This window comes from Mustelus asterias, chromosome 2 (assembly GCF_964213995.1).
Source record: "Mustelus asterias chromosome 2, sMusAst1.hap1.1, whole genome shotgun sequence".
NCBI classification, from domain to species: domain Eukaryota; kingdom Metazoa; phylum Chordata; class Chondrichthyes; order Carcharhiniformes; family Triakidae; genus Mustelus; species Mustelus asterias.
In genome coordinates this window covers 41519031-41540191 of record NC_135802.1, presented here as the reverse complement: position 1 = coordinate 41540191, position 21161 = coordinate 41519031, and the positions used below count along the sequence as shown (strand labels likewise).

The 21161-nt window shown below is 43.6% G+C and overlaps 1 protein-coding gene across 1 annotated transcript in view; it reads left to right on the top strand.

Annotated features, from left to right (window-relative positions):
- The window catches only part of myo3a (myosin IIIA), a 155840-nt gene that overhangs the window by 82359 nt on the left and 52320 nt on the right, over window positions 1–21161 (top strand). The window contains exons 14-21 of the mRNA XM_078200255.1: window positions 979–1117; window positions 1531–1597; window positions 4217–4296; window positions 5138–5149; window positions 6090–6099; window positions 8297–8502; window positions 10415–10526; window positions 16856–17018. Of these exons, the coding sequence (XP_078056381.1) occupies window positions 979–1117; window positions 1531–1597; window positions 4217–4296; window positions 5138–5149; window positions 6090–6099; window positions 8297–8502; window positions 10415–10526; window positions 16856–17018 (789 nt within the window). The remainder of the gene's footprint in view (window positions 1–978; window positions 1118–1530; window positions 1598–4216; window positions 4297–5137; window positions 5150–6089; window positions 6100–8296; window positions 8503–10414; window positions 10527–16855; window positions 17019–21161) is intronic.

Genomic DNA, 21161 nt, shown 5'->3' with positions numbered 1-21161 from the left:
TATTGCCTGGTGGAAACTGACCACGGCAAGACATCCGCCCAGTGTATCAAGCATACTGATTTGTATCCAAACTTCTCATCTGGCCACCTTCATAGTGAGTACCTGCCCATGATATGGGTGAGGCTTGAGGAATTAAGGAGTGCTGACCCACCAGCCTCCTGTGGAGTTCGAAGGAGACCATTATCAACTTCCAAACTAAAATGTCTGAGGATCTTGGTAGCTCAGCAAAAGTTAAGCCGAATGGAGCAACACAACAGCAACAGAGGTCCAGATACGTATGCAAGGAGGTTTATCCTGCTTGCGATTCATCCTGCTTGCGATTCTGGGGCATGCTCTCCTTACCAAGTGCCACAAGAAATAAATACTGTCCCCAACACGGTGTGGATTCAAATGAGAAAGAATTTATCAGTCTTGAAGGGAACACTGAAGGGAACATCCAGGCCAATGGATGGGCTGTGAGTACATATTATGAAAGGTTTCTCTCAACCGCTTGCACATGTATGGTTTCCCTGTGCAAAGCATTCAGACAATTGAACAGTACTTTTGATGCATGATCATCCAACTGAGGGGAACAAACTCTGATCTGCCACTCTTGCTGTTGTCACATTCAATTACACCAAGAAGCTTTGAAACACACTGGAAGCAAGGTGGCTACATGACCTGCCATGGGTCAACCTTATAATATTCTCTGGTTGCAGGCCACAAAAGCTTAAAACACGAGAGAATACACTGGTACAAGAGGAGGGTCCACTGGACCTCATTGACTGTGAGTGCATAGAGTGAATGGAGCAAGGTGCAACTGGAAGCTTCTCCCATCTGAAGGCTGATCCTGTGCTTCTTTTATTATGTTCTTCACACCTTCCTCACTTACTCACTGGCAAGCACAATAGCACGCCACACAGTACAGTGCCCCAGCTGAAAGGGCGGATTGCATGAAATGAGCTAACCTTTCTCTCTCTTCCTTTTCTATTTCTCCAGACATGTCACCAGGAAAAACGACAGCTCCAATTGCCACTCAGGAAGTCAGCAACTCACAGCAGCTTTCGTCACTCATTCAACCTGCCACAAGCACCAGTGCAGGTACATCCTCCCTAGAGGATTCAAACAGTGGGTTTAAGTAAGGTGAATTGCGTATAGAACTGGACGTCACTAAGGAGGAGCAAATTGAGGGGACAGTGAAGGGGCAGAGACCTGGCGTTTGGAGGGCCAGCTGGCGTCCTGGCTTAACAGGATATCAGAGGGCCTGGTTATAAAGGAAAGTCGTTGTAAGCCAGGTGACACACTGGAAGAATTTGCATCTGATCAACTTCAGTACCATGTAACTTCCAGACCTCAATTGCTCATTTCTCACTGGTAGATTCATGCACCCCAGCATAATTTTTATCTCTTATATTTCTACTGTTTCCATCAATACATCCAATTTGCATATGTAAAAGAAAAACACAATGGCATGCAATATTCTTGTGTGATGCTTCTTCCACAATTATTTCATATACATACATTTACATTTCTTTGGTGCTTATTACACAGATTGCGATGTCTCAGCGATGTCACCTTCCTCAAGAAGACATCAAGCAGGAGAAATAAAGGGAAGAGGGTCAGGAGGGAGTGAAAGGTGGTCAGCACAAACGGTCTAAAAGAAGGATTTAACACAGAGAGACAGGTGGCAAAGTGGTGTTCTGGAAGGGAGTTTCAGAAGGTGGGAAAGTTAAGGTAGAAGGGTTAAAGAACACAAATTGTTGGAGGAGGAAGCTCTGTATAGAGATATAGGGCTGGAAGTATTTGCAAAGGGTGCAGTGGGGCAAGACTATGAAGGGATTTGAAGATGAAGACAAGAATCTTCAAGTCAGTTCTCTGGACATGGAAAGCCCGGAGAAGAGTAATGGATGATAGGTGATCGGTTTTATTGTGAGTACAGAATCTGTTTCATGGTGCTTTGGATGGCTTCCACTTTATGGATTTTGAATGCATGGATATTCAACCCATTGTTGTATTTTGAAATTTTATATTAGTTTTCAAGATTTGGTCAACAAAATTTGTTTTATTAAGCAATGATTCCTATTAGGGGAAGGAGATCTACAGTCCTTATTATTTACTTTATTTTGTTTAGTCACAAGGTAATTTTTTTCTTTGCATGAAGGATATAAATTTGCATCCCCCATGGATAAGTCGCAGTACTTTTTGTTAGCTACATTTGTAGGAATGTAATGCTATTTAACAGTATTATCCAATACATTGAATAACTTGCACAACTTCTCTGAGAAATATTGATGAACACTGTTGAGACAATGGAACCATAATTTAGGAGATGTCTTACATCTTTTCTCAGCAAGACATTATGCAAGAGAATCATCATCTATGACTTAATAACATATCTATTGGTTCCCTGTAGTCATCCACATGTTTGCTCTCTATCTCAAATGATTTGATCAGAGCAGAAATTCACGTGTTGAGTGTAATACATTAAAAACTATCAACCTTATTATAGTCTACCATAGTAAACACAGACATATATGTGCACTACATGGTACCAAACCGCCTGGGAAAGTTATGTATGGCATGAAATAGTTTTGTTTAATCCATTCATGGGATGTGGGCATCACTGGCTGGGCCAGCATTTATTGCCCATCTCTGAGGGCATTTTAGAGTCAACCACATTACTGTGACTCTGGAGTCACATGTAGGCCAGACCAGGTAAGGGCGGCAGATTTTCTTTCTGAAAGGACCAGATGGGTTTTTACAACAATCGACAATGGTTTCATGGTCAATATTAGATTTTTAATTCCAGATTTTTATTTAGTCCAAATTTCATCATCTGCCATGATTTGAACCCAGGTCCCCAGAGCATTACCCTGGGTCTCTGGATTGTTAGTTCAGCGACAATACCACTACACCACTGCCTTCCCTGCCTGAATAGCTCATGCTGTTCTGCTTTTGGAACCTCTCAGTCACTTCTAATATTATGGTGGAAACGAGAAGACTCATATATCTCTGCATAATCACAGACTCCAAAAAGCCACTAAGATAGAAGTTCATAATCGTGCCAGCTACAAAGCTACAGATAAAACAATCAAAAAGGCATGGGCCAGATCTCACTTTAAAATCAGTCTATAAAATAATCAGGGGCATAGATGAGGTAGATAGTCAACATCTCTTCCCAAAGGTAGGAGAGTCTAAAACTAGAGGGCATAGGTTTAAGGTGAGAGGGGAGAGATACAAAAGTGTCCAGAGGGGCAATTTTTCACACAGAGGGTGGTGAGTGTCTGGAACAAGCTGCCAGAGGTAGTAGTAGAGGCTTTTAAAAAGCATTTTGACAGTTACATGGGTAAGATGGGTATTGAGGTGTATGGGCCAGATGTGGGCAAATGGGACTAGCTTACTGGTAAAAACTGGGCGGCATGGACAAGTTGGTCCGAAGGGCCTGTTTCCAGGCTGTAAACCTCTATGACTGTATGACTCTCATCTCATCTCTGTGCCTGGGTGAAACAACATTGTTTCAGATACTGCAGTTCTAATAAACCAAGTAACAGGTGGATGATAGCATAGGCGTAATATTACTGGACTAATATTCCAGAAATCTGGATTAATGTGCTGGAGATGTGAGTTCAAATCCCACCCTAGCTGCTGGGGGAATTGAAGTTAAATTAATAAAATGACAATTTTATTAATAATGATCACAAAGCTACTAGATTGTTGTAAAAATCCATCTGGTTCATTCATGTCCTTCAAGCGATGAGATCTACCATCCTTACCTGGTCTACGTTTGACTCCAGGCCCACACCATTCTGTTTGACTCTTACTGGCCCTGTGAAATGCTCCAGCAAAGCATCTCAAGTTGTAGATGGCTCTCTGCCACTTGCTCAATGGCAATAAATGTGGATCTTGTCTGTATTGCTCACATCCCAAGAACAAATAAAATATGTGCTTATAATTGAAGCTATACTTTACCAGTGAGTGTTTGATACTATGTGTACACCAACAGAAAAACGTTCTATCTGCAGAATTTGCTTCTTTAGACGTTATAGTTCACTCAAGAAGTCTGAGTTGCTGTGGCAGCGTGCAATTTTACATGCCTGTTGTTTAGCTACATAAGACATGGCTAAAATTATTTTTAAAGATAAACTGTTAACTATAATGTAAATGAGTTCCAAAACCTTCATTCCTAAAGTCTAACCATTAAAATAGCAAAGTACATACTGTATTTTCCTTTTTATAGGTTGACAATGGAGATTCTGCACTTCAACCCAGAGAAACCACTAACATGAAGACACAGACCGTTGCATCTTACTTCAGGGTATGGCGCATTGCTTCTTTTACATATCACTACTCTGAATGCTTTTGTAGCTCCTAACTCACCTTACATACTCTTCTTTGACTGAATGGGCAGACAACCTGCATCCTGACTTTTACCAATGGTAACCCTGAACTGGGCATTCTCCAGCTTGCTGCGGTTTCCCTCATTATAAGGGAGCATCAGCACATTCTCCTGAAGAATCAATCCATGGCAATGTGCCTGGCTGCACCATTTCATAACATCACCAATACCACATTATCTTAAATGCAATTCTCTATTCTCTCTTCATTTTCCACCATATTTATTTTCATTCAGTTAGATTACTCGCCTGCCTCATTCAATTATGCTGCTAAGCCAAATTCCATTATGCATTAAATCAGGATAGTTTTTCTTTTTCATTCCCATTGTGTAACAATAATTCCTGAACTCTGTTTCCTTTCATCTTCTGGTTAGAATTAATGTTCCTCGTAGAGTCCTAGCCTTTTGCAGAAATTCTGATTTAGGACAGATATGTGTGCTTGAGCTTTTTATTCACCCCAGTTCACTGATTTTTCTCTTCCTTTTACATCCTCCCTGTGCTGAGACTGAGACAGACAAGGGTATCCCCAAACCTCCTCTCAAACCATTACGTGATTCAAGAGAGCAGCGAAGGCTGGTTCTCGTTAGGTTTTTCCCTGCCTGCCTCTGAAGTAAAAACCTTGAGTTGAACTGAGTATTAGGACATCTGTGAGGAAATTCGCCAAAGTGCCTGCTCACATCAGAAAACTGTGGATGGGCTACTGCTATTTTCTCAACCATTGAAGTCAATGGGCATAAAAATGTGATCAAAGCACCGCATTGCACTGATGGATTCTGGTGACAACTGTGATTCCCCATCACATTTACATACATTGGGTTCTCATCAACACCTGGTATCTGGCCAATGGAATTGAAAACTCTGTTTCATAATTCTGTACTCTCTGATGGTTCCAGATAAATTCTTGCCATCTGAAAGTAATAACTGCACACAGCCACATTTCAGGTGATGCAGAAATATTACTTTGTGCTAATACTCAGAAATATTATATGGAGGAAGTACATTTATAGACTTAAAAATTACTCAGAGCATGGAAGCTAGTGACCATATTTTAGCAGTACAGGGTGGAATTTTCAGAAAATAAATACTGTCGTCACAGCAAGAAAACCAGAGGACCGCAATCGTCCCACACTCCGTCATTTCTTGGGAGAGTGGTGAGTTGTGCACCGATTCTGGGAGGGGCAAGGCCTAAACACGCCGGTGAGCCTAACTGCAAAGCAATCGGGCATGATTTTAAAAGGGCAGAGGGAGACCCCCTCCCTCCCCCCACGGACATTGGGGCACCACCCCTTCATTGGCTGCATGTTTCCCTTCCCCCTCCCCAACACGGATCGCCGACATTGAGGCCTTCCCAATGGGTTCCCTCTCATGACCCCCACCGCATAGCCCCCCATCATAGTCTCTGTTCAGGCCCCACCCCCACTCAGGTCCCTATTGATGCTGCCCCTGGCACACTGGCAGTGCCCAACTGGCTGGGCACCACCCAGCCATGCCACCAACCACCTGGGGGCTTCAATGGCTTCTGAGCTCCCCCAGCCTGGCCACCATGCCTGGTCTCCACTAGTGGAGAGCAGTAGTGACTCTTGCTGGGCTTGCACGGCGCCCGAGGGTTGGAAGATCCCAGAAGCTGGGAAAATCTGGCATCGAACGGGCTATGCGTGTTTAAATGCCGCTTTATAGATGCTAATTGGCCTCGGCTCCCATCTGAGCGCGATCCAGTTTGTGGCAGGTGAAAGTGACCAGGACAATTTCAAACCACTTGACGCCAGGCGCGAAACCCATTTTTAAGTCTGCATGCAACTTTCTGGGATCGACATGATCTGGGCCAGGCACGGCGAGGCCGGCAAATCATCCCTACAATCTTTCTTACGTTCTGTCATAAAGATCTTACATCTAAAATATGCGTTTCATTGCTGTAACTGTGAACTAGGGTTCAGCTTAACACACCAGTAGATATTGTTTTGTATTTGTATGGGGGTTATAAACCTTAGCTTTCTTTTGTAAAAACCTGCATGTTTCTGTTAGTCTGAGCTTCAGTTCATCTCTACTTATTCCTTTCAGAGTCACTAACTCTGTGCCTAATTGATGTTAATTGGTATAATCAGGCAGATGTACTGAGAGCTCTCAAACTACCCCACACGCCAGAGCATCTGGTGTTAGAGAGCTCACGACTCTGCCAAACTATTTCATTCCAGCCAGAAAGTCATGCTCCTTTTCGCTTACTGCGGTTGTTAAAAGGTTGGAATATTAATCAGTGAAAAACAACTTTAAAAACCCAGCGGTATCAATGGTGAAATCGCTAAGTTCAGCAAGGAGCTCGCAAAGCTTCAACTCATCCTTATGGACAGCAACAATGACTTGCATTTAGATAGCACCTTTAAATATGAAAAAACAAGCCTCCATCCCAAATGTAATGAGGAATGGCTGCTCAGCCATGGATGAGAAAATGGAGAGTGACAGGATGGTCAATAAAAGATAGGTTTTTATAGGTAGGAAGAGAAAGTTGGAGGAAGGAGGGATTTGAGGAGGTCATCCCTCATTAGAATGATAGAATCCCTACAGTACAGAAGGAGGCCATTCGGCTCATTGAGTCTTCACCGACTCTCCGAAAGAGCATCCCCCCCAGGCCCATCCCGGGCCCTATCCCCGCAACCACTTGCATTTACCCCACTAATTCCCCTAACCTACACAACTTGGGACACAAAGGGGCAATTTAGCATGGCCAATCCACCTAACCTTCACATCTTTGGACTGTGGGAGGAAACTGGAGCACCCGGAGGAAACCCACAGAGACACGGGGAGAATGTGCAAACTCCACACAAACAGTCAACCAAGGCTGAAATTGAACCCGGGTCCCTTGTGCTGTGAGACAGGAGTGCTAACCACTGTGCCACCATGCCGCCTTTCCAATGAACAGGGTAAACGTGGTTGATGGTTCTGCCGAATGAAGTGAGGAATATACATAGAAAACATTAGCTTTTAAAATTAGCTTTCAGTGTTTTAGCCCATGCATCAACGTGTCAGCATTTTTAAAACAAAATCCAATTTTGTCATTGGCATTGGATGCTGCTGTATCAGCCCATATGAATATTGCAGACATATAATAGGAACTTAATACAAGTGCAAACTATTGCAGATGCTGGAAATCTGAAATAAAAACAAAGACCGTTGCAGAGTATGACCAGCATTCTTTGTTTTGAGGAGAGGAACTTGTTGAGATTAAATGGAGCTTTTTCGATGCTGCTTAAATGGCAATGGAGCTTGGCAGAGACCTTTATTTGACCATTTAAGTGGCTCAGATAACCTCCAGGCATGAGGGCTATCCACCAGTTTTCCCGCAGTTAACAAGGTGGAATGACATCAGGAAGATGATGCATACTACCATTGTTTCCCGAGCCATCTTGTCAGCCTTCCCAGTTCCTTACTGTCCCCACAGGGCTAGTAAGATCCAGCCACACGGTTCTATGGACTCAATGGGCTGAATTGCCTCTTTCTGTATCATAATGACTCTATGACTGTATGACCCTAGGGCTGGGATTTTCTGGCCTTACCATAGCAGGATACATCATGGGTGACACAGCAGGCCAACCAAAAGTCTATTGACTTTCAACAGGGACTGGAAGAACCGAATGGCGGGTGAGGGCTGGAAAATCCTGGCCTATGAGTTAGACTGTGGATGCAAGTCCCACTCCCAAGATTTGTGCAAATATTCGAGGCACATACATCAATGTCAGTATCTCCTCAGCACTATCTTTCAGACAAGATCTTAAACCAGGCCTTGTGTCCTTGTTGAATGAAATCGATCCCCTAACAATTTTCAGATAACTAGATCATCAAAAATCTCACTAAAATCGATAATGAAATTGAAAATTTAAGCTTGCTGCTTTTAAACCTCTCATTGTGACTGATGACTGTTTGAATTTCAGTATTCGCTCATGGATCTCCTCTCCAAGATGGTGGGTGGTCTGCCACATTTTGTTCGCTGCATAAAACCAAATAACGACCGCCACGCCAAGAAATTTGATCAAGAAAAGGTGTTGGTGCAGCTTCGTTACACGGGAATTTTGGAGACAGCCCGTATCCGTAGACAAGGATATTCACACCGCATTCTCTTTGCAAATTTCATTGAAAGGTGCAATTCACTTGTTACCTTGTGATTTAAACTTCTGTAGCAGCTGAACATTGTAAAAACCCCTGGCAGAAAGAAACTATTGTGGTAACACAGGTGTGATTGGGATGCCTGGCATATTTATCTGGGCATCATTCTTTGCAAAGCTTCATTTATTGTCTATCCACCATTTCCATAGAAAACTAAGAGGCCCGCTGTCGGGGATCTTGAGGCACAGTGGGTAGCATCCCTACATCTGAGCCAAAAGCTCCAGCTTCGAGTCCCACGCGTTTGTTGGCCATGGAAGATGTGTTTGTGACCAAGTTGGTTGATTGTCAACCTTCTGGGTGTAGCGGTAAGAGCCCTGGGAGGGATTTCCTGGTCAGCCAGAACCAAGTGCTACCCCGCAGAGAGAGTGAGAGTTGATTTACCTGAATCCATCCCGAAATGATCCAGGTGGAATGGCTGCCAACTGCCTCACCGTTTTCCCGGCCCAATTTTCTGGCTTGAGGTATTCACAGTGGACTTCTATTCAAATTCCAGCCACCAATCAGAGCCTGCTAATGGCCCCCAGGGAAAATCGAGGTGGTGTTACATGGTGGCACGGTGGCACAGTGGTTAGCACTGCTGCCTCACAGCACCAGGAACCCAGGTTCAATTTCGGCCTCAAGTGACTGCCCATGTGGAGTTTGCACGTTCTCCCTGTGTGGGTTTCCTCTGGGTGCTTTGGCTTCCTCCCACACTCCAAAGATGTGTAGGTTAGGTTGATTAGCCATGTTAAATTGACCCTAGTGTCAGGGGGATTAACAGGGTTACGGTGAAAGGGCTTGGGTGGGATGTGATCGGTACAGACTCGATGGGGCAAATGGCCTCCTTCTGTACTATAGGGACTGTATCTGTACTGCTGTCTCTGTAGAGGCGGAAACCATCTTCATCAGAAAAACTGTCAGGTGGAGAGGATTCCTGCAAAAATCTCTCTTCTATTTAAACAAAGAACAAAGAAAATTACAGCACAGGAACAGGCCCTTCGGCCCTCCAAGCCTGCGCCGACCATGCTGCCTGACTGAACTAAAACCCCCTACTCTTCCAAGGACCATATCCCTCTATTCCCATCCTATTCATGTATTTGTCAAGAAGCCCCTTAAAAGTCACTATTGTATCTGCTTCCATTACCTCCCCCGGCAGCGAGTTCCAAGCACCCACCGTCCTCTGTCTAAAAAAACTTGCCTCGCACATCTACATTTGATCAATGTAGAACAATTGCCACCACTCACAAGCCACAGCTGGCCCAAAGGCAATCTTCTGTCTATTTAGTTGAAGGAAATTTCTGTTGATCCAAGATTGGACGTGTGACAAATCAGAGACGATGGAGGGGTTGAGACAAGTGATGGTGAGGTAGAGCTCAGTGTCATCAGCATATAAGTGAAATGTGTTGATGATATCACTGAGAGGCAGCATTAGTAGGAGGGGTCCAAGGGTTTATCCTTAATCCAAGAATAGATAATGAGTGTCTTGGAATGATGTCACACACTCATCCTCTCTACTGAAGTGACTAGATATGACAGATACTGTGCAGGACCAGGCAGCTGTTCACATGATGCAGCAATTATAGGGAAGTCCACAAATCCTCATGTTCCTCAAAATAATTCTTCCATTAATTTTCATGTTTTAATGTTTAAGAGACATCTTGACAGACACATGAATAGGCAGGGAATAGAGGGATACAGACTGCAGAGAGGCAAAAGGTCTTTAGTTTAGAAAGGCATCATGTTTGAGTGCAGGATTAGTGGGCCAAAGGCCTCTTCCTATGCTGTACTGTTCTTTGTTCTTTGAAAGTTACAAACAGTGCCTATGATTTGGTGAAAACAGTCCTTACCTGTAATATGACATTCTACAAAGTTTGTTCCAAAACACTGTTCATTTTAATTCTTTACAGGTACTATATTCTTGCATTCAAGTCAACTGAAGAACCACCAGTGAATCCTGATATATGTGCCGCCATTTTGGAAAAAACTAAACTCGAAAATTGGGTTCTGGGGAAGACCAAAGTAGGATTATTCATTATATTTTTTACTTATATGTTCATTCAGTTGGATGCTGAATTTGTCATTGCCATTTTCTTTAGTCGAATTATACGGTTTCTCATTTGATATTTGATTGTTTAATTGATCTCAATCTCACCTCAGTTATAAAAAGCTTGTGACTTGAGTGCAAAGGCTGTGAATTTAAACCCCACTCCACTCATTTTCTTTCCTTTCTTGGGATTGCTGGCACTTATTGTCCATTTCTAGTTGGCCTGAGAGGGTCACGGAGTTCTTTCTTGAACCAAGCAGTGAGGTTTTATAAATTGAGTGGCTTGCCAGGCCTTTGCGAAGATAATTAACAACGAAACATGTTGGTGTGTGACTGGATTCACATATGACGGACTGGTCAAGGATGGCAAGCGTGATTTTCCCACCCCATTGCGCTAGTCAAGCAGTGTAGCGGGGTGGGAAATTTCAGTAGGAGGCTGAAAATGGGAATAGCGTCCGATGTCCGGCCGGTCGCGATCCTTCCAGTCAATTTTTACTGATGTAATCAGTCTCATGCCTGGGAAGGACGTGATGCTGATTTAAATATTTATATACTCATTTAAACCCTATTAATGAGTCCAGGATGGAATCGTGGCACCCAGTGCCACCCTGGCACTGCCCACTGGGCACCAAGCAGTGCCAATGGGGCTGGGCCAGAGGGGACAGGGCCTACTGGAGGCGGGGTCAGACCAGAGTGGGAGGGGGCTGGCCGATTGGTAGTCGGGGAGGGAGGACTGCTGCCATTCTGCATTGCGATTGGTGAGGGGAAGGGGGGCCACTACCACTGGGGGGGTGGGGCGCAATAGGCCACGGGCACCCATGGTAGCTGGAGGGGAGGCCTGCTTTAGGCCATGGAGACTGCCTGAGAGAGGCAGAGACTGAGTAACAGGTCTCTGCTGCTATCAGAGCAGAGGGACCTGCACATGCGCAATGGCACCCTCTGCTGATCTCAGCTGCTTTCAGGTGATTTAAACCCCACCGCTTCCCCTGTAGGCAAAAAACAGATTTTTTAGGGGGGTTTTGCTCTAAGTGCAAAAGATAGCAGGTTTGGACTCACCCAAAAAATGGATCAGAAACTCTCTCGTTTTCACGCTCATCCTGGACTTTTTTCATAAGATTGCACCCTTAGAATTTTGGGGGGAAAATTCCATCCGATGTATTTCTTTCTCTATCAGGCATTTGTGAACCAGTTGAGATTTTGCAATCATCTAATGGCTCCATAGCCCCTTGTAGCAACATTTTATTTCCAGTTTTTGAAACACCCTTGCTCTTGAACTAGATTAGATCCTAAGATAAGAGCATTGACTTATGCTGAGAGGCTGAGTAAGTTGGGCCTATACTCTTAGAAGTGTAGAAAAATGGGAGGTGATCTCATCGAAAAATATTAAGATTCTGGAGGGGCTCAACAGAGTAGACGCTGATAGGTTCTTTCCCCGGCTGGGAATCTAAAACATGGCGGGGACAGAGTCTCAAAACAAGGAGCCGATCGTTTAGGACTGATATTGGGAAAAATTTCTTTACTCAAAGGATTGTGAATCTTTTGAAATCTCTACACCAGAGGGTTGTGTATGCTTCATCACTGACTAAACTTAAGGCTGGGATAGGCAGATTTTTGCTCTCTCAGAGAGTCAAGTGATTTAGGGAAGGCAAGCAGACATGTGAAATCAGGGCAGAAGATCAGCCATGATTTGATTTGATTTGATTTATTATTGTTACGTGTATTGGTATACAATGAAAAGTATTGTTTCTTGCACAGGGTACAGACAGAGCATAGCGTACATAGAGAAGGAAAGAAGAGAGTGCAGAATGTAGTGTTACAGTCGTAACTAGGGTGTAGAGAAAGATCAACTTAACGTGAGGTAGGTCCATTCAAAAGTCTGATGGCAACAGGGAAGAAGCTGTTTTTGAGTCGGTTGGTACCTGATCCCAGACTTTTGTATCTTTTTCCCGATGGAAGAAGGTGGAAGGGAGTATGTCCGGGGTACGTGGGGTCCTTAATTATGCTGGCTGCTTTTCCGAGGCAGCGGGAAATGTAGACAGGGTCAATGGATGGGAGTCTGGTTTGTGTGATGAATTAGGCTTCATTCACAACCCTTTGTAGTTTCTTGCAGTCTTGGGCAGAGCAGGAGCCATACCAAGCTGTGGTACAACCAGAAAGAATGGTACATCTGTAGAAATTGGTGCGAATTGTAGCAGACATGCCAAATTACCTTAGTCTCCTGAGAAAGTAGAGGCATTGATGGGCCTTTTTAACTACAGCGTCCACATGGAGGGACCAGGACAGGTTATTGGTGATCTGGACACCTAAAAACTTGAAGCTCTCAACCATTTCTTCTTTGTCCCCATTGATGTAGACAGGGGCATGTTCGCCACTGCGCTTCCTGAAGTTGATGACTATCTCCTCCATTTTGTTGACATTAAGGTAGAGATTATTTGATTAAGTGGCACAACTGGCTGGAGGAGTCAAGCTACTCTTACTCCTGATTCTTACATACTCATGTTGGAGACATAATTTACATTGGCAATTCAGGACAGTGCTGAAGGAGTATTATATTATGATCTTTTGACAAAATATTGAATTCCGGGCCTCTGCTCCCAGGTGAATGCAAAATACCCCATGGCAATATTCAAAGAAGAACAGGGAAGATATTTTTGGTGCACTGGCAAACATTTGTCACTTAGTCAACATCACTGAAAGCAGATGATACCGGCATTTTTCATATTGCTTTTTAATGGTATATGGCTGTGGAAAACTTGGCTATACGAAGTATCAATTGACTGTGAATTGTTTTGGGTTGCTGGGCAGTCGTAAAAGCTGTTAGACAAAGATAAAGGATGTAAAATGCAGTTTCACAGTGCCATTAGAGGAGGGACTGCAGAGGCAGAAATCCGTTGTATGGAGCACACAGACTAACCAGCCGGTGAAACAATAAAATTGTGCCTCACTCTGCAAAGATCAGGCGAGACTGCAAGGTGGGCTGTGCACTAATGCATCTTAAAAAGCAAGACACCCAAAGTGTGGCTGGTCCAAACAGGGAGGGCGGAGGAGGAGGTGACTTGTCTACACAAATGCCGCAAGAGGTACGGGTGCAGCACTGGTAATAATTCTGGGAGATGAAGCAGAGGCTGCAAAGAGGGGGGAGATCCACATTACACCCTTTTCCAACTTTGAATTGGAGTCCTCCATGCTTTTCAACAGAGCTGAGGCTGTCTAACAGGCCAACAAAAGCAGTCGGCATCTCAATGTGCCTGTCCATTTCTCTGCCTTGGATTTCACTTCACCATAATTTAAGTTGTAGCAATGTTCTTCAATGCAGCTTTCCTTTAAGATGGACAGTCTGCCTTTAAGAAAGGCAAGCTGGCTGCAGAATCTGGTTTCTGAACAACACTATCCAGCCCATGTTGAACACAGAGGTAGCTGGCAGAATGAAGAAGAATAAAGTGTGGGACCCATTCAGCCAGATATTAGCACTATGCAGATGAGGTGGGAGTGCAATTCTGTGTGGTGGCCAGCTTGATCTAAATGAGCACAATTGGGTTGTGAATAGCTAGCCTCTCACCCAAAATACATGGCAGATGAATTTCTAGACCCAGGGTATTTCTTTCATAGCAGTCTCTCTGTAATGACATTAACCAGGCAATTGAGGTTGGCTTGTTAGAATATGAACTCCCTGATTAAGGGCCAAATTGATGGGCCTATCAGTGAGCCTCTTGCTTTGTATTTAACCAGGCGTGTCAGTTCCTCTGGGACTCCTAGTGTACACTGTTAACTGAAAGCACTCTCTATACTGTTGTCAGACCTGTAAATAAAGGGATTTTGCTGAAGGGACTTCTGTCTCCAAGGACTTATTATCCTCTCAAAAATCTGTAAAGTGTTGAGATTTTATCCAAATTTTCACAAAATGGATCACTTAATGAACATTTTAAAATTAAATTATCTCAAAGTTTTGGAAAAAGTTATGCAAGACTTTGTAACATGAGAACACATCTAATCTGATTGAGGTATATAAAATACTAAAAGGAATTGATAAAGTAAACATAGGCTAAATGTATCCCTTGTGGGGCGATCTAGAAGAAGAGTTCACGGGTTCATAGGTTCAGAGGCAGTAGGTTTAAAATTTCGATGAGGAGGAACTACTTCTGGCAGAGGATGGTGAATTTGTGGAACTTGCTGCCCTATAACGCGGTGGAGTCTGAATCATTGAATGGTTTCAAGAAGAGATAAATATATTTCTGATTTTAAAAATGGGTTAAAAGAAAATGGGGTATAGTTAGGGAGGTGGATTTGAGACCAGGGAGAGATTAGCCATGTTCTGATGATGGGCAGCAGAATCAAAGGGCTGACTTGCCTACTTCTGCTCCTAATTCCTATGTTAACACACAAGGATCAAAAATTCAACCTGGTCAAATAATCTCTTCAGACTGTACAAAAATATAACATAAATTTAGCCAAAAAACCCATTTACACAAAACCTCTGGTAGATATCTATTATTGAACTAGAAACAGTCAAACATTTGGTAATGCAAGTTTGATATTAATATTGTAATCCTTTGGTGAGGAAGTAAATTATTGAATGCTTCCCAGCGAGGATCAGAGGAAAACTGCACCAGACCTGCATGCTTTTGGCAAAATTCACCTTTGTCCCAGTGCTAAGACTTCAGGCTCAGAATGCTCAAGGTTCATGCATAATGTGGCTGAGGTTAGTGCAGGGTTGTACAAGAACTTTCACAGCTGGCTAGCAAACGATAGAAACAAAGGCCCAAGAGAAATACAACCTGCCAAATGTAATAAAGTTTGATCACTGAAATCCGTGCTGCTACATTTTCCTAGAAGGCATATTGTGGTCAAGTTCAAGACCTATAACTCATTGGCTGACATCAATCTGCCAGTAACCTACCTTTGCAAAATATATTAATTTTCCTCCACAATTGGGCAGCTTTAGGAGAAATCATTTCAGGAGGAATATAATTGTGGCAACAAACATTTAAAGAATAAGATACACTGAGGGTAATGTTTAACTTCACCAGGCAATAGCCTGGTGGAATCATAATCACAGAATCAGAGAATCCCGACAGCGCAGTACAAGGTCCATTGTGCTTACACCGACAACAATCCAACCCAGGCCCTATCCCCGTAACCCCATGTACTTACCCCGCTAATCCCCCTGACACTAAAAAGTAAAAGTAAAAAAGTAAAGTAGAAGTTTATTTATTAATCATAAATAGGCTTACATTCACACTACAATAAAGTTGATGTGAAAATCCCCTAGTCGCCACACTCCGGCGCCTGTTCAGGTACACTGAGGAAGAATTTAGCATGGCCAATTCACCTAACCTGCACATTTTTGGACTGTGGGAGGAAACTGGAGCACCCGGAGGAAACCCATGCAGACACGGGGAGAATGTGCAAACTCCATACAGACAGTGACCCAAGCCGGGAATTGAACCCGTGTTCCTGGCGCTCTGAGGCAGCAGTGCTAACCACTGTGCCACTATGCCACCCTGGGCAATAAGGGGCAATTAAACATGGCCAATCCACCTAACTTGCCTGCCTTTCAAAAACTTGCTTTTTTTTTTACACTCATCGATTTAATTTTAACATGAATTTTCTGGGCTCTGCATGGATAGGTGATCTGTTACATGAGGTTACCACCCAGATGGCAATGTTGAAAATTGCTTGTGTCACCCTTAGTCTGCTGGATTCAAGGAAATTCCAACCAGGCCATTTTAAGTTGCGGACTGATATTTCTGTAATCAAATGCCAATTAAATTCCATGCTGTTAAAGACTTGGAGATAGTTTGTCTACCAACCACTCCTTCATCCAGGAAAACATCTGTGATGTAAGAGAACATATAGGAGAAATCACTAAAAAGGGAGTAAAAATTCAATTGAACTATTTGAATTGTTTCTAATAATGTAACCAATATTATGGAATAGTTAACTGCCCAGCTTTTCTCCATGGCAATGCTTCCACCAATTAGAGTCCACTTGCCAACCAACCAGCATTCTCTTCTCATACAGTATAAATAGTTGTTTCCCCTATACTGGTGTTCTTGCGAAGTGTTCTGATGAGTACAAGATGAAAAGCTTTGATAGGATGTCTCTTTTTTTCAGCAATACTCAAGTTCTGTACTACCAAATGTTTCCAATCTTGATTTTAATTTGCAGAATTCATCTCTCTGTGTTGATAAAACATTTCAATGTGAGGAGCAACTTTCAGAGAAATGAACATTTTTGTATTAAAACTGCCTTCCCTCTTGATGTTGGTTGACACTTTAATCTCTGTCCTGCTCTTCACTTCCAGGTGTTTCTGAAATATTACCATGTGGAACAGCTAAACCTCATGAAGAAAGAAATAACAGACCGAATAGTGCTGGTACAGGCCTATGTGAAAGGCTGGCTTGGAGCTAAAAGATACAGAAGGTTGCAAGAGAAGAGACAGCAGAGTGCAGTTGCCATTCAGTCAGGTAAATCCTCACCTTTGGCTATGTGGCGATCAGATATACCAAGTCTATAAAGAACCAAAACAATTCATGTGGGTGCATATGTATCTTTGAGTGGGGTAGATTTGAATTTCAGATGCATGGCATAAGCTTGACACAGTAAGAATTTTAACAACAAACTCTTACTGTGTTCACCCCAGTCCAACGCCGGCATCTCCACATCATAAGCTTGACACTCATGCCTTTCAAACAGCTGTGCAATACTTATCCATCTCATTCCCACTATCAATTTCCCCTCCACCAATCCATCATAGAAGGGGCCTACTAGTGGACAAACCTCTTGTTTCAGGTGGTAGGACTTTTAATTATACAGATCAGATGTAAATTGGACCCTGATTGCTATTTTCAGGATCAACTGTACGGAGTATACACCATCTAGGCTTCATCCTACTTTACATATGAAGATAGTGGCTGAAAAAGGTAAGTTTAAGATGTGTTTTTCTGGGGCCCAGAGGAGCAGGAGCCATTGGCAATACTCTTCCCCCCACCAACCCCTTCACCCCCCCCCCCCCCCCCCCCCCCCCGCCACCCCCTCACACCCCCGCAAAGCACTGCAAACCTCTTTCCAATACTTACCTTGATGCTGATCAGATAGCCCTCAGGTAATCTGACCGACATGATTTGAATTTCAGGCTATATTGGATGCTTGATTGGCATTCACTACTCTATGACTTTATGCCTCAAAATGGCTTTGACCTCTGACCCCTCCACGACTGGCTTCACCAGTCAAACACACAAAATTTTAAATCTACCACATCTCGTGATTGTGGAGGGGAGATCTGGTTTTTGACATCGTATTTCCTCCATCCTCAGTTAAAAAAGTTTCTCTGTTTCAGCAGTCTCGGCTCCTGAATTATTCTGTGCTGTGGGATGTTCAAAACTCACTGTAACATAGCATATTGTCCACCATAAGTAAAGTTGTAACAAGAGTGGAGAATACCATGTGCATGTTATAATTCAGGTACCATGGATCTGGATCAAGTGTTCAGAGTTAAATATTAGCAAGGCTATTGTTCAGTTGGAGTTTCTCTTCAAGCAAATATTCATGATGCCAATAGTTCAATTAATTCAAATGTCATTGCTCATTTTTGTGAACTTTAAAAACATTTCATAGAAATAATTACGATGTGTGGGACATGAACACAAACAAAGGTTAATGCTGGAATAGAATTCAAAACTTGACTGAAAGGTCCATTGCCATCGATCTAGAGGCAGCAGATTGTTGAGTTCATGAGAAGTATTGATAAGAACAAGTTTTTCTGATTCACGACAATAAGATTAAATCCCTATTTAAAACAGGAATCTTTCTTCGTATCAGTTCCAGTATGATAGCTATGGGGTTGAGTCTTTCTGTTCATTTCTCTTCGACTAATAATGACATAAAAGGATAAGGAAATAGGTGAGAGTGAGACAACGCGGTCCCAAGGTCCCCCTCCCCAGCTTTTACCCCTGGCAAATCTCCAATCTCTGGAAAACAAGCTACAGAAACTTAAAGCCAGACTCACTTTCCAGAGGGAACTGAGAGACTGCTGTGTGCTCTGTTTCACGGAGATGTGGTTCAGTCCTGCTTCACTGGACTGCGCCCTACAACGAGAGGGCTTCTCAACCCACCGAATGGACAGTACAGCAGCCTCAAGCAAGACTAGGGGAGGTGGGGTCTGCCTACTAATCAACACCTCTTGGTGCCTCGACGTAGCAACACTGGTGTGTTTCTGCTTTCCGGACCTAGAATACCTGATGTTAAAATGCCGCCCTTACCACCTTCCACGGGAGTTCACCTCCATTATCCTGACAGCAGTTTACATCCCACCCCATGCGGACATGAAGACCGCGCTGGATGAAATATACACCACCACAAATAGCCTTGAGATAAAAAATCCCGAGGCCTTGTTCATCGTGGCCGGGGACTTCAATCATGCCAAGCTCAAGAGTGTCCTACCAAGAGACCACCAACACGCCTCCTGTTCCATCAGAGGCCCAAACATTCTAGACCACTGCTGCACAAATATCAAACATGCCTACCGCTCTATTGCCCGCCCACACATTGGCAAATTAGACCACAAGGCTGTGCTCCTGCTCCCAGCTTACAAGCAAAAACTGAAATGGCTGAATCCATTAAAGAAAGTTGTGCAATGTTGGTCTGAGGAATCAGATAATCTCCTATGGGACTGCTTCAATTCAGTAGACTGGCCAATATTTTAAAACTCTGTGGTCAACCTGAACGAGTACGCCACTACAGTAACTGGCTTCATTAGTAAGTGTGTAGAAGACTGTGTGCCAAAGAAGCGAATCCATGTGTTTCCCAACCAGAAACCATGGATGGGATATGCACTGCTTGATGAAGTCCAGGTCTGAGGCGTTCAAGTCAGGTGCCCTGGCCCATACAAGAAATCCAGATATGATCTACAGAGGTCCATTAAAGATGCCAAAAGACAGTATCGGAGCAAGCTAGAAAAGCTAGGCAGCGTGCCTTAATGACTATCGTCCAGTGGCTCTGACATCCATCATCATGAAGTGCTTCAAAAGGTTAGTCATGGCACAAATCAATTCTGGCCTCTCAGATTTCCTGGATCCACTACAGTTCACCTGTCACCGCATCAGATCCACAGCAGATGCCATCTCCCTGGCCCTACACTCAACCCTGAAACACCTAGATAAAAAAGATACTTATGTCAGACTCATGTATTGACTACAGCTCAGCCTTCAACACCACTATTCTTCAAAACCCATCTCCAAACTCCGTGGCCTAGGGCAAGGCACCTCCCTCTGCGACTGGATTCTAGGCTTCTTAACCTACAGACTGCAATCAGTAAGGATAGGCAACAACACTTCCTCCACGATCATCCTCAACACCGGTGCCCCACAAGGCTATGTCCTCAGCCCCTTACTATACTCCTTATACATCCATCACTGTGTGGCCAAATTATCCTCCAACTAGACTTTCAGATGGGTTGGATCTCAAACAGTGAGAGATGGACTACAGGAAAGAGATAGAGAATCTGGTGAACTGATGCGACAACAACAATCTCTCTCAATGTCAACAAAACAAAGGAAATAGTCACTGACCTCAGGAAGCATAGTGGAGGACATGCCCCTGTCTACCTCAATGGGGACAAAGTGGAAATGGGCGAGAGCTTCAAGTTTTTAGGTGTCCAGCTCACCAACAACCTGTCCTGGTCCCTCCATGCCACGCTATAGTTAAGAAAGCCCACCAACATCTCTACTTTCTCAGAATACTAAAGAAATTTGGCATGTCCGCTATGACTCTCATCAACTTTTACAGATGCACCATAGAAAGCATTCTTTCTGGTTGTATCACAGCTTGGCGTGGCTCCTGCTCTGCCCAAGACCGCAAGGAATTACAAAGGGTCATCACAGTCCATCACGCAAACCAGCCTCCCATCCACTGACTCTGTCTACACTTCCCGCTGCCTCGGAAAAGCAGCCAGCATAATTAAGGATCAATTGACTCAAGAATAGCTTCTTCCCTGCTGAATGGACCTGCTTTGCATTAGGTTGATCTTTCTCTACACCCTAGCGATGACTGTAACACTATATTCTGCACACTCTCCTTTCCTTCTCTATGTATGGTCTGTTTTGTCAGCATAACACGCAAGAAACAATACCTTTCACTTTATACGACTACATGTGACAATAATAAATCAAATCAAATTTTTAAAATGACATTAATCCCTCAGATCAGGTCCTGCCTGAGGTGTTGAAATTGGGGTGCATGACCAGTGGTGTACCAATAGAGTCCACACCAACTAGGAGGTCCAAGGCTGTCCCAAAGTTAGTCCCTGGCCCTCATTTGTTCTAATTTGGTTGAACCGTTGGTGCCTGCTGTGCTTTCAGAGACAGCTCATGGCTTTTGTCCGAGCTGGGTCACTGTGCAGAGTCTGCACGTTCTCCCCGTGTCTGCATAGGTTTCCTCCGGGTGCTCCGGCTTCCTCCCACATTCCGAAAGATGTGCTGGATAGGTGAATTGGCCATGCTAAATTCTCCCTCAGTGTAATTGAACAGGCAATGGAGTGTGGCATTTAGGGGATTTTCACAGTAACTTTATTGCAGTGTTAATGTAAGACTACTTGTGGCACTAATAAATAA